Here is a 14,630-nt window from a genome sequence, read left to right on the forward strand (position 1 = left end):
ATGGTAAGAAAATGGTAAGAAATATAATTTTAAGTATTCACTGGTATCTTCAGGAAACAAGACACGAAAGACAGAGACCCTAACAAGAATAATAATTGCTTCAGAAATTAAAGACAATGGCAATTCCTCCAATAACTAAGTATCTTTGTCCTTTATATAAAAGCAAAATGATTCCCCATCACAGATTACTTGATTTCTATGAAATAAACACTTAACATTAATAGTTTTCCAAAGGGGCTTTAATATACAATTCTGTATTCCACCAAACAAAAGATCAAATCTTTGCAAAAGTTTTTTTTAATGAAATATTTATCAGGCTCTCTCCTGGGAGTTTTTCATCCCTGAGGCAAGAATACATCAAAGACATTTTATTTTAAACTCTTATCCCCATTCTTCAGCACCTCACATATTGACATTATTAAATGGCTTGCTAATGAATGTTAATTAAATCTCTTTGGTTGAAAAGGTTTTGGTGTGGGGAGGTATATATGATGTAAAATGTAAACAATCTTTAAATGTTGCAGAACTAAATCAGTGTCTTCCTTTTAACAGGTTCGAAAATGTAAGGTTGGTTATATTTAGACTCTAGATTGAGAAACAAATTAATGAAAGATAGGCATAATCTAAATGTATAGACTGAGATGTACAGTCAAAGATGTTGCCATCATACTAGCTAGCTAGCATAAAAAGGAAATACATTCACCAGTATGGGCTTAATGTTATCGCATACCTTCCCAATGTTCCTAATCAGTTTTGAGAATGACTTTAAACTTTCACAGATTAATGTTGTTCCGATAAAGTGATGAATTCTAAGCTTTATATTTTCTTAAGCTAAATTATTAGCATTCTAGTTATTTTTCATGTTTTTTCATGCTGAAGAAGAGGTAGTTTAAGCCAATATAGATATGGATATTTTACAGTTGATTACAATTTTATATGCAATATATTTACTTGGAAGCATGTATCACTGATTTCAACTGAACTTACTTCTAGTCTTGAGTACTTTGAAGTACAACAAAAACTGTAAAATCGAAATATCTGCTCCAAATATATCTATAGGATGGGGAGTGACTTCATTATGCGCAGCATTCAACTAAATGGGCATAAAAAATAGCATTGCCTATGCCAGAATGCTACCTTTAATGAAAGAACACAGTAACCTCGAAGAAATATTTTGCTACAAATTATTTTAAAAACCATAATATTATCTAATCTGTATTCAAAAACATTTTAGTTCAGCTGGACATGCCAATGTCTCTTTTCCATTCTAGTGGATGAGGTTTAATGATGCAATAGTGTTAGGCTACAATTTTGGGAGGTGGGTTGCTAAGCGGGAAACCACCTCCAGTGAAGCGTGAAGCTCTGGCTCTCGTTCCTTGGTAGTCATGCTCTATGTTACTCAAGGCTCTCTCCTTTTCCCTTAGGGATGGAAGTAGAAAAGAAAGAAAGAAAGAAAGAAAGAAAGAAAGAAAGAAAGAAAGAAAGAGGGCATATTATTACATTTTTTATCTCAGTATCATTTTGAAAAGTTCCAAAAGTTTTAATAGCAGCAATAGCTCTATCAGGAGATCATTAAAAATAAGTTGATGAAAGCTTGTTTAGCTAAACAACCACAATTAGATGCCTGTTTGGATCTAATTAGGTGACTGCTTACGGTACGCAGAATTATTAAAAATTAGAACTAAATGAGCTCTCCTAATGTTACCTCCTCAAAATGGTCACAGTTTCTCATTAAAAGAATAATAAATGTAAGACTTGGAATTTCTAATCTTGGCACTGTTCCTCCAAATGATTATTTGTTTTTCAAATAAAAAGCTGAAATCATCAAAGGCAAAAAAGGGATTTCCCCCCCCCCTTTGTTGAATTTTAATGAAGAAATTGCGTTAGACATTTTCACCATTTAACAGATTTATAGAGATAATTATCCAGTTCTTTTTACACAAAGCCAACACTGCCTATATAACTTTGAACTGATAGGTGTGACCATTAGTCTTAAAGCCATAGGAAGAACAATCACAACTTGAATTTAGCAGCCTTAAGAGAAAGCAGCATAGTTTAACTATCCACTCAGATATTTAATGTGGAAAGGGGGGGAGGGAGCCAGGAGAGCAATGTGAAAGACACATTTTCCTGAACTGAGATGGACAACTACATAAATGGAGCAAAATATTCAAACAAATTTATCAGATCACTGTAAACTGGTGGTACTAAAGCACAAAAATGCTGTATTATATTTTTTCTAACAATTTTTAAAAAATCTTTGGACTTTTTATGGTACAGATCAAAGCCTCAAAAATGTCTGAAGCTAACAATAGGTTGTATGTATCCAGTGCTAGTTATCCCCAAAGCATACCCACTAAAATTAATGGGCACGTCTCACCTAAGGTCCATTACTTCCACTGCATATATTTTGAGTAGAACTTAGTTGGATACAACCCTATGGTTCAAAAAACTAAATAGTTTCCTGGAGAACATTTTAAATTTGCTTCCTAGTAAATGTTTTCTTTTAAAAAGTAATTCAAGGATTGTGGCACTGAGGAAAAGAGAAAGGGTGAGATTGTTGCAAGCATGTATGCAACTGTGCACCAAACTCTCCTAAATAATGACTAATGTGCTGTGATCCAAACATGCAACAGAGAGCAAGAAGCAAAAGAGAGCTTATGATGATTTTCTGTAGCAGTCCCACAATCATGCCCTACACTGCAAATTTATTCAAGCTGTAATAGACCCTGGACTATATACTACACTAGAAAGAAGTAGCTAAACATGTGCAGGTCCCCTTGACTACATGACTATTTTGAAGGCAGAAGGAAGGAGAAGGAAATAGTAAGAAAAAAATAAAAATAAAAAAGAAGAAAAGAGATAGCTTAATTCTCCTTTCTGGACTTATAAACATAATTTACTATGGAAGTGGCATAAAACTGACAAAAATGAAAACCTCATAGTACTGTATGTAATACTCATATATATCTAGGCGTAACTCTATTCCTTATAGATGGTCCATTGCCCTTTAAAAATATAATAGTAGCAGGAAATGAAATTCTAGAAATAAAATACGGCAGAGTGAATTTCTTCCCCTGTAATGCTGAAATGGAAAAGCTAAGCCCAGGGTTCAAATTCTAAAGATTATAGCTGTTTTCAAAAGGACACTTAGCTGTTGGAAATGGATCGCTAGACATTATGGTAGCTTTGTGTATTGATCATAAAGCCCCAGGAAGGCCATTAGCCACGAACAACTGTTGCTAATTCCAAACATCAAGGCAACATTATGCCATTTGCAGATGGGAAGAGGTCGCCTTTGATTGCTGACTGTTTTGCTAATTCAGTCATCAGAACTGTTTGCTATCTAAAAACATGAAGTTCGGGTGGTAAAGGAAGTAACTGGTTTGAAATCAAATTCTGTATTTCTAAATGGGTACTAGTGCAGGTTCTAAAAATCACGTTCTAGCACAGGAAGGAGCGAAACAGGAATATATTAAATTATTTGAACTGCCCAATGCACATCTAATCAAAACTGGTGACTGAGAACAGAATCAAGAGACTATTAGATCAGGTAAACAACATGTACATGCAGCTAAATAGGCATGTGTGTGATCACATGAAGTTCTAAACATGGGGTTTCTCTCATGTTAAGTGGTTTCTGCATAAGCAAATTGCGATGTTTGAATGGTTTTGAATTGACAGGTGTGATATTGAGAATTTCCAGAAGCAGGGATGGTCCAGTGCATGGGTAGGCAAACTAAGGCCCAGGGGCCGGATCTGGCCCAATCACCTTCTAAATCCGGCCAGCAGATGGTCTGGGAATCAGCGTGTTTTTACATGAGTAGAGTGTGTCCTTTTATTTAAAATGCATCTCTGGGTTATTTGTGGGGCCTGCCTGGTGTTTTTACATGAGTAGAATGTGTGCTTTTAATATAATAATAATAATAATAATAATAATAATAATAATAATAATTTTTTTTTAAAAAAAAAGCATCTCTGGGTTATTTGTGGGCCATAGGAATTCGTTCATTTTTTTTTTCAAAATATAGTCCAGGCCCCCCCCCCCACGTTATGAGGGACCGTGGACCAGCCCCCTGCTGAAAAAGTTTGCTGACCCCTGGTCTAGGGTTTTGTAATATGTAGCTGATTTTGGAAGACTGACTATATACTCTTTTCAAATTCCAATGTGAAGGAACAAAGCCCTCATCAATGAGAAACAGCAAAGCAGTTATTGGCATCCATCTGTCTCGAAAGACAATGGAGTGTACCTTCTGGGGTGAAGTCAAACTGCTAACACCCCATACACCAAACAAAGCAGTGATGGGATGCAATTCAAATAAGTCTGGAAATAGCAAACTCAGAGAGCAATTCAGCATCAAGCTATTATGATCATTACATCAGTGCAAGCATTTTTTCTTGGAAGATGAAATGATCTCCCCTTTCCTTCCCCTACAGCCAATTTGGGGGTGGAAGTGGGTGCACAAGGTATGTACAGGGGAGAAGGGGGGAGCTCTGTTGCACTAGCAGGACTCATTGCACTGTCTCCTGCTAGTGCAACTGTTTACTTGAGTCTGGACCAACATAAAAAGCCCAGAACAGAAATTAAATGCAGGGGGGAGGAGGGCAGGATGTGGCTGAAAAAAAGAGTTGCAATTAAGGGATTAAGAAAGCTGGGCACTAACATGGGAAAAGAGATAAAACTACACTTGGGGGAATTTTCACACAAGTGACTTACAGGAAGTACTCAATATTTGGCAATTTCACATATCTCACCAGGGGGACATGTATCCACACACATGAGATTGCTGTCATAATCCGATCTCAGCTGGGCAGTAATTTATTATTAAATAATGTAATTATTACCACCACTGATACTATCACTTACTTGTTTTCATGTTCCTTGCGTTTTTGGGTGAGGTATTTCTTCTTTACATTTAGAAGCTCATTGGCAAGTCTTTCAATTTCATATTTGTATTCTTGACTCTGTGATTCATACATGTTCAATTCAGAAGACAAAACCTTAAAAAAAACCAAGAACAAACAAATGCCATGGGTGCTTTGTTGTCTTCTTGTACCTATATGGCTTTTATAAATAATTGTTATTTAAATCTGTCCCTGCACTGGGTAACAATTCTCTCATTCTGCATCATCATGATGCATTAATTTATATACTGCTTAGTGTCTGGATGTTTGTAAGCAGTTTACAAAGCATAAAAACCAGTTTCACAACATGGTTAAAATCCAGAATCATTAAAAGCATGCTATAATTAAAATACACAATGAACAGCTTAAAATACACAATAAAACAATCATTTAGTTTCATTGATACCAATATTGATAGCAGTTATTATATACAAACTATTTCCATTTGCACAGTACATGAATAGATATACTATACTTACTGTGACATTCTGATCTTTTGAGAAATTCAAGAACAATATTCAAGTGGCTTAAAAATCATAAGGCTTAGAAAAGAACAAATTTAATGTTTTGTACTTGTGTTTTTGTTTCTCTGAGTTGAATCAGACTAAGTTACAGAGTAAACCCCCTGAAATTAATGCACACGACTAACTTAGATTCAAGTAGGTAGCTGTGTTGGTCTGACACAGTTGAAATAAATAAAAAATAATCCACTAGCACCTTATAAACCAACTAAGTTTGTTCTGGGTATAAGCTTTCGTGTGAATGTACATTTCTTCAGATACCAGTATTGAATATTGAATATTGTTCTTGGCTATCTCAAAAGATTTTTCATACTATCAGAATGTCGCAGTAAGTATAGTATATCTATTCATGTGCTGTGCAAATGGAAGTAGTCTGTATGTAATAACTGCTATCAATATTGGTATCAATGAAACTAAATGATTGTTTTATCGTATCTGAAGAAGTGTGCATGCACACGAAAGCTTATATCCAGAACAAACTTAGTTGGTCTCTAAGGTGCCACTACACATTTATTTATTTTTATGACTAACTTAGGTCCATTAATTTCAATGGATCTGCTCTACCTTTGTTGGCTACAACTCTTTGACCATAAGCATAGACTGCTATTTTAGTTTCAAACATTACTCTATGGGCCCACAAACTTTAAAACAACCCAGACAACTAATTGCTGTGTTTTATCCAATGTCTCCGTAATATGTTGAGTGCAAAAGCCAGCACAAAAACCTTAACAGTAATCTCCTATCCAAGGTATAAGCTGCAGCCTTAGTTATTACCACCTATGGCAAATGGGTATTACTTTTCACGCTGCTTTCCTTGGAATGCGTAAACAGGGATGGGAGGAGGGGAAAGAATGTAGTCTATTGTATTTTCATGCAATGAAAATGAAGGAAGAGCACTACATTACATATTAGCTGTTGCTGCTTAACATGGTGCATCAAGCGGTTCCAGGAGGCATAAACAAGCTTTTCTCACCCAAGAAATCCTGTCTTACAGTGACAAGGGGTTAAGAAAGATTACTCTTGTCAGCCCTCTAATAAGATGCGAGACTAATATAAGTCAATGCACCGTTAGAGAAAAATGAAGGATTTAGCAATGTTTTCTCAATCCGTTTCTGCTAGCTTGTTAAGGACAGAAGGAAAACTGTTTTGACGGGGATGTTTAAAAAAAAACTCATTTAAAAAGGAAATTAAGTCTCGTATAAAAATCTGGCAGCATCTCCAAAGACCCAAGTGGGATGCACATTTATGGTAATAGGCTGTAAATTTATGCTCTAATTAGATTTTAATTTCTTAATTTTATAAACAAATATTATACCATGAAATGCAAACAACAATGTTAGGAAATTCATACAATAGCTTTCTTCAGAACTGTATGTGTAAAGAACTCGTGGGCATTTCCCAAAAAGCACAGTTCATGTGATTCATAAGAATAGGTAAAGGTAAAGGTACCCCTGCCCGTACGGGCCAGTCTTGACAGACTCTGGGGTTGTGCGCCCATCTCACTTAAGAGGCCAGGGGCCAGCGCTGTCCGGAGACACTTCCGGGTCACGTGGCCAGCGTGACATCGCTGCTCTGGCCAGAGCCAGAGCCAGAGCCGCACACGGAAACGCCATTTACCTTCCCGCTGATAAGCGGTCCCTATTTATCTACTTGCACCCGGAGGTGCTTTCGAACTGCTAGGTTGGCAGGTGCTGGGACCGAGCAGCGGGAGCGCACCCCGCCGCAGGGATTCGAACCGCCGACCTTTCGATCGGCAAGTCCTAGGCGCTGAGGCTTTAACCCACAGCGCCACCTGCGTCCCTGATTCATAAGAATAGTCATGCTAAATTATGGATCACCAAACTTTATGGTAGTGGCAGGTTTTTTTCTGTTCTATTTCCTAATGATCCCAACATGGAATTTGCTTTTTTCAAAGCTGCCACACACATCTTTATCAAGTTATCCACTATGACCCTGAGTCCCATTCCTAGACAGTCACCATCAGTTCAGATCCCATTAGCATATATGTGAAATTAATCATTTCCCCCCTATTGTGCATCACTTTACTCTTGCTTACATTGAACTGCATTCCCTTTTTATTGCCCATTCAACCAGTTTAGAGAGATCCTTTTGAAGCTCTTCACAGTGCATTTCCATTTTAACCACCTTGAACAATTTGGTGCAATCGGGAAATTGGGCTGCTTCACTGCTCATTCCTAAGCACAGGTCCTAATGCCTATCATTGTGGGAGCTCCACTTTCTACATCCCTCTGTTGGGAGAACGGTCCATTTACTCCTACACTCTGCTTCCTGTTTCTTACCCAGTTACTGATTAGTAACAGAACCTTTAGTCATTCCATAACTGCTAAGCTTACTCAGGAGCCTTTGGTGAGGTATTGTTTCAAAAGTATACAATATACAGGTTCACCTCTACCAATACGTTTGCTGACACTCTCAAAGAACTCTAAGAGGTTAGGGGTACAAGAACATAAGAACAGACTGCAGGATCAGGTAAAAGTCCCATATAGTCCAGCACTCTGTAGTCCGAGTGGCCAACGAGCCCAGGGAAAGCCCACAAGCAGTGCAGCTGCATTCTCTCTACCCAACAGCTGGTATTCAGAGGCAAACTGCCTCTGAAAAAGACTTTACCAAAAGCATGCTGCTTCTGCTTCGATATGTTACTCAGAAGAATTCTGCCTCTGAATTTGGAAGTCCCATTTACCTTTCTGGGGTGAAAGTTCTATTCTTAAAGTACTTATCCATGAATTAAGAAGTATACCTCCAGGTTCAAAAGATTTTTCAGAACACAAGTCCTTATGTTCCTGACAATAATGATTTCCTACTTCCTGGGGCTGCGGAATACAAGCTATCTATTTCTACACTCACTATTTATATAATGAATTATTGGAAATGACTCTTACTTTAAGCTGCTTGGTCTTCTCCCGCAGAGTGTGCCGATACAACTGCAACTGTTCTGCTGCTTCTGGTCCAGGCTGACGGGCCAAGAGGTGCTTCAGCTCTACATACAGTTTCTCCTTCTCCTAGGAGACAAGGTGAGATGAAACCAATTTGGAAGTTACGATTGTTCACTTGCCACCTTAGAATGTATGTAAGGAGAGGGAATGCAAAGACATGAGAACAGAAATATAAAAACAATCCAAACCATAAAGATTTTCATAAGCTAACTGTTTTGGTTTAGCTGTGGTGCTTTACTTCTTCTCAAACAAAAAATCATATCTGCTATCTTAGTAAATATGGTTTATACTGAGTCAATTCCTCCAACAAGTGAGTCCACTTCTACCGATGAATCTATTTTGCACCTGTACTACACCAAGTGGCTACCAGCAAGCATATGAAAATGTTGCACAGTATATTAATGAAAACTGTAAATCACGCTGTAAGACAGTAATGAGGTAATCCTTTCTAATTTTCACAAGGTTTTACAGTTTAAAAACTGATCATACTAAGATATTATTTTATTTATATTTTTATCTTAAAACATTTGCTCTGCCACTCAGTATCATAGTGCTTTTAAGCCAGCCTGCAAGAATAATCATATATAACATATATAACAATTAGCCAAGCACTAATATCCAAAAACCCAAGAAAGCTAACAACATAATTAGAACAGGGCAGCACAGATTTAACAACCACCATACAAATACATAATTATATGGATTACTCATAGGCACAACACAGAACTTTTATCAAGAGCATATGCGAAAATATAAACATGCTGGCCTATAATGCTGATTCAAGCAAAATAGAAAAGTTTTGCATCTTTTCACTGTTAATTTGAGCTGAATTTTGCGTCTCTTTCACTATAGTTTTGCGTCTCTTTAACGAAGTATGGTAAATGCATCTCAAACCATATGGTTCTACTTTTGCAAGTATTCATGTTTATTGAGGTGGCTATTGCAGAACTCAAGGCTTGAGTTCGCTGATTGCAGTTGCACTTTCATCCTTTTCCCTAGGCTATATAATTGGGCTTAAAACCCCAGAGTGTTTAACATATCATATTGAAGCATACACTGCTGAAGATAAATTCAAATTCAATCCTTTGTTGTAATTTTTAAATTGATTTTATTATCTTTGAGGGGGTTTTTAAACGATCAAGCTGTGTGTAAATTCTATAAAATAAATAATAATCCTAGCCACTGGCATTTTTTACATGCAGAGTTCATCTTGCAACATGCTTAAGATTTGCATTACCAAATCCACTCCTAATGTACCAGTATTCTACACTTAGTTACAATCACCTGCTCAAAATTAATATCCTGTTGAAACAACATAATGCTTGAAATATGCAATGATGTACTAACAAAACTGATTTAGTCTTCCCTAATTTGATCTTGATCCTGCCCTTTCTTCAAGGAATCTAGGCAATGGTTTGAAAGAGAGGTGAATATGTTAGTACTGTAAAACATGCCCTCACTATACAGTTTTTGACAGATGTTGAAGACACACCACTTTACCCTGGCCATTGACACTATGCTTTGGGACCCACACTATATTTGTAATTGCAATATGTTTTAAACTCTTTGCGCTGTATTTTAAATTGTTGTGACTCACCCTCAGATCTTAGAGTGAAAGCGTGGTAGAATAATAATAATAATGTAGAGAATACTTGTATGGGTAGGAATCCATACACCTGCAAAACCTTTGAGTTTGGCTACTGTTGTATCCCAGTTTACTTAGACTTTTTTTTACAACAATCAAAAAAAGTGCCAGCAATTATTCACCAAAAGTCACCAAATGTGGTCTCCCTTTCATCCTACACAAAGTTCTTTTAGTTTCGGGCTTCCTGTTTCCGGTGCACCAGGAATGGAGTTTCTCTCAACACAGCGGGAGACAGACAGACAGAGATAATCAGATAATGATGGAGGAACTTCATTATCTACCTTCCTCTTCGGCTGGAAGAGGAACCAGGCTCTCATCTGCCATTTGCTTGGCAGTCTGGCACTCGCTTCCCCATGAATGTGATGGCAGGCAAAGGCACCGGGTGCATGGAGCACTCCGGCTGCTGCAGTGGCGTAGCGTGGGTTATCAGCACCCGGAGCAAGGCAAGTAATTTGCGCCCCCTCACCCGTGGATTTGCACCCCCTAACCCGTGGATTTCCCTAACCCCCAGATGTTGCGCCCGGTGCGGCCGGCCCCCCCTGCACCCCCCACGCTACGCCACTGGGCTGCTGTGACCCCCCCCCATCCTGTCCCTGGAAGCACAGGTTATCCTGTTAATTGGGCTTTAATTGGAGTAAACTACAGTCACATGCCAGAGACAATGAGATAAGAAGCTGCAAAAACAACACAGCTACAAGGATGTGAAAGGTTTGGATTGAGAGCAGATTTCATTTAGTGAAAGAGACGGTGGGGGGAGAGGAGCCCATGGTTTGCTTACTCAAGGTTTTTCTCTACATTTATGATACAGCAACCCCCAACCTAGAATGCAAGTTTTATTTTAAAATATCAGCACAAGTGAGGATGGAATAAATTGGGATAGAATATGGAATTTAACAAAATTGGAAATGGTTATGTGAGCGAAAGGAACTGAGGTGGGGGGGGGAGAGAAATGCTATGCTTTGAAAATATAGAGCAAAATCCTCCCTAATCTCCATTATCCATAAAGGAATGTGTTTGAGATAAGGTTAAATGGTCATAAATCAGTGGAAGGGAGGAAATGAGTTTCTAGATTGACTGTCTGGAAAAATGGTGAAGACGGCTTGTTTATTATTATTAATAATAATAATAATAATAATAATAATAATAATAATAATTTATTATTTATACCCCGCCCATCTGGCTGGGTTTCCCCAGCCACTCTGGGCAGCTTCCAAAAGAATATTAAAATACTGTGATACATCAAACATTAAAAGCTTCCCTAAACAGGGCTGCCTTCAGATGTCTTCTAAAAGTCTGGTAGTTGTTGTTCTCTTTGACATCTGGTGGGAGGGCGTTCCACAGGGAGGGCGCCACTACCGAGAAGGCCCTCTGCCTGGTTCCCTGTAACGTGGCTTCTCGCAGTGAGGGAACCGCCAGAAGGCCCTCGGTGCTGGACCTCAGTGTCTGGGTAGAACGATGGGGGTGGAGACGCTCCTTCAGGTATACTGGACCGAGGCCGTTTAGGGCTTTAAAGGTCAGCACCAACACTTTGAATTGTGCTCGGAAACGTACTGGGAGCCAATGTAGGTCTTTCAAGACCGGTGTTATATGGTCTCAGCGGCCGCTCCCTGTCACCAGTCTGGCTGCTGCATTCTGGATTAGTTGTAGTTTCCGGGTCACCTTCAAAGGTAGCCCCACGTAGAGCGCATTGCAGTAGTCCAAGCGGGAGATAACCAGAGCATGCACCACTCTGGCGAGGCAGTCCGCAGGCAGATAGGGTCTCCGCCTGCGTACCAGATGGAGCTGGTACACAGTGCCTAGGACTTGCCGATCGTATGGTCGGCGGTTCGAATCCCCGCGGCGGGGTGAGCTCCCGTCGTTCGGTCCCAGCTCCTGCCCACCTAGCAGTTCGAAAGCACTCTTAAGTGCAAGTAGATAAATAGGGACCGCTTTATAGCGGGAAGGTAAACGGCGTTTCCGTGTGCTGCATTGGTGCTGGCTCGCCAGCTGCAGCTTCGTCACGCTGGCCACGTGACCCGGAAGTGTCTTCAGACGGCGACGGCTCACGGCCTCTAGAGCGAGATGAGCACACAACCCTAGAGTCGGACACGACTGGCCCGTACGGGCAGGGGTACCTTTTAAGGGATCTAATGATGTTTTCTTTAAGAGTGGGCGCACCACTGCCTCCTTCAATTCCCCTGGGAATGTCCCGGTGCCAAGGGACAAATTGATGATATCCCCGGGGGGGGGGCGCACCTTGTCTGGACACGCTCTAATCAGCCAAGACGGGCACGGGTCGAGAGGACAAGTGGTGGGCTTTCCAGCTCGGAGGAGTCTGTCCACATCAGCTGGGGATATCCGGTCAAAGTGGTCCAATACTGGACCCGAGGACAGTCGAGGGGCCTCCAGTTCCTTTATTGTATCCAATTTGGCAGGGAGGTCATGGCGGAGCAACAGGACCTTCTCCGCAAAAAAGCTCGCAAATGCCTCACAGCTGTGTGTCAAATTGTTATTTAAATTTGGCTGTCCTTCGAGGGACGTTAAAGACCAAATTATACTAAATAATTGTGCCGGGCGAGAGCTAGCGGATGCAATGGAGGCCGAGAAGTAGGACTTCTTAGCGGCCTTCACTGCCATCTCGTAGGTTTTCATAAAAACCCTATAAGATGTTCTTGAAGCTCCGTCACGGGCACCCCGCCATACTCACTCTAGCCGTCTGAGGTCCCGCTTCATTTTCCGGAGCTCCTCGGTAAACCAGGGAGTCCGGTTTCTGCGGGGTCGCAGAGGGCGCTTAGGTGCGATCTCATTGATGGCTGCCAGTAGCTGGGTATTCCAGCCCTCAACAAGCTCAGTCAATGAGTCGCCAGGGGGAGAAAGGTCCCACAAGGCTTGACGGAATCTATCAGGGTCCATCAGCCTCTGCTGGCGAGCCCAAATCGGCTCGCCACCTAAGCAGGGTGGGGGTGGAACGTCAATCCTGGCTTTCAGAGCGTAGTGATCAGACCATGGCACCTTCATCGAAGGAAACATGATCACATCTATACCGACGCCAAATCAGGTGTGTGGCCTGCTTGATGTGTGGGGCCCGAAAGAAACTGGGAGAGCCCTAGTGTTGGGAATCTGGGAATCTGTATTGGATTTTAAATAGTTTTCATATATGTAACTTTCAGCTGTTTTTATATAAATATGTTTTAATATATATTTTTATATAGGTTTTGTGAAGTTGCCACTAGATGCTTCATAGGAAGTGATTAATAAATGAAATAAGTGGTATGTTGTGAACTACCCTGTTATCTCTGGATGAAGGCAAAAATCTCTGGATGATATGTGCAAAAATCAGGAGTAAATATAGCTCTGCTCAGACCTCACTTGGAGTACTGTGTTGGATTTGCAGCATAACAGTTAAAGGAGGATGTTGATAAACTAGAAAAGATTCAAAAGACACCAAAGCTTATAAACAGTCTAAAATGCAAGCCATAGAATTATGAGGAAAGTTGTGCTTTGAATGGAGCTGGGAAAGGGGGTTAAGTTGACTTCTGTGGAATTTAAAATGTTATTAAAGAAGATTAACAGTTGCTCAACATTTTCTATAAGGATAAAGCAATGGACTTGGACTACCAGAATACAGCTTTCAGTTAACATTGGAATGGGTAAAGACAATAGCAGCTTAGGAACAGTCTAGAGAAGCTGTGAAAATTTCTTCTCCTGAAATTTTTAAGAGATTGGGCAGTCATCCATTAGGAATTCTTTTGGCATATGTTATTCTCCAGAGCAGGCATAGGCAAACTTGGCCCTCCAGATGTTTTGGGACTACAACTCCCATCATCCCTAGCTAACAGGACCAGTTGTCACGGATGATGGGAATTGTAGTCTCAAAACATCTGGAGGGCCGAGTTTGCCTATGCCTGCTCTAGGGGCATATGTGATCCCCTCCAATTCTAAGATTCTGCAATTTAAAGAATATAGCTAAAACCTAGTGGAAAGGGTTTATTGACCCTTGAAAAGGTTATTATGAAGACAGCACAGATTTTTCAAATGAAGCTCTGGCATGTCTTTAAAGCCAGTAGAGGGCCAAACAGACACAACTAGCAAGAGCCGGTGTATGTTAATCAGTAAAATCAAAAGGTCTTGGGAAATTAAATAGCAAATACATGGCACAGCTTAGAAATGGCTTAGGTGCTAGAAAACAAAGAAACAGAATGGTCTCAGTGGCTTCAGAATGCCTCTTCATATGGCTTCCTTCCAGTTACAATTTCTTCATGGAGCAGAAAAAAACAAACATGGTCCCCAGATGTTACCTGCTAAACCCAAGTGTACTTTTATGACAGATGGGTTATCATCGGCATCCAACTGCTATATTGGATCAGACCAGCGGTCTGTCAAACCCAGTGTTTTTTTCTTGGAACTGTGGCCAATGTCGGATTATGCTGTGAAAGAGCACAGCAATGGAGTATATTTAAAAATCTAGTATTTATTCAATTAGTCCTTTAGAAGCTGAACTGAAAATGGAGAATAATCACTTTTTTCCTTCCACCATAAAAAGCATTTCCCCTTTTTTCTAGGGCAAAGTAATTCGTTGTCATTTGTTTGCGAATTCAGAAGTCTACACCACTTAAAAAGAAGAGG

The 14,630-nt window shown here is 40.0% G+C and overlaps 1 protein-coding gene across 1 annotated transcript in view; it reads right to left on the reverse strand.

Annotated features, from left to right (window-relative positions):
- Nucleotides 1-221: 221 nt before the first annotated feature.
- CFAP58 (cilia and flagella associated protein 58) overlaps nucleotides 222-14,630 on the reverse strand; it is a 72,265-nt gene continuing 57,856 nt past the window's right edge. The window contains exons 16-18 of the mRNA XM_079976084.1: nucleotides 8,327-8,446; nucleotides 4,868-5,001; nucleotides 222-1,419 (exon numbers count right to left, since the gene is read on the reverse strand). Coding sequence (XP_079832210.1) covers nucleotides 1,299-1,419; nucleotides 4,868-5,001; nucleotides 8,327-8,446 — 375 coding nt within the window. The 3' untranslated portion in view covers nucleotides 222-1,298. The remainder of the gene's footprint in view (nucleotides 1,420-4,867; nucleotides 5,002-8,326; nucleotides 8,447-14,630) is intronic.

Source organism: Podarcis cretensis, assembly GCF_951804945.1.
Source record: "Podarcis cretensis genome assembly, chromosome: 5".
Taxonomy (NCBI): Eukaryota; Metazoa; Chordata; class Lepidosauria; order Squamata; family Lacertidae; genus Podarcis; species Podarcis cretensis.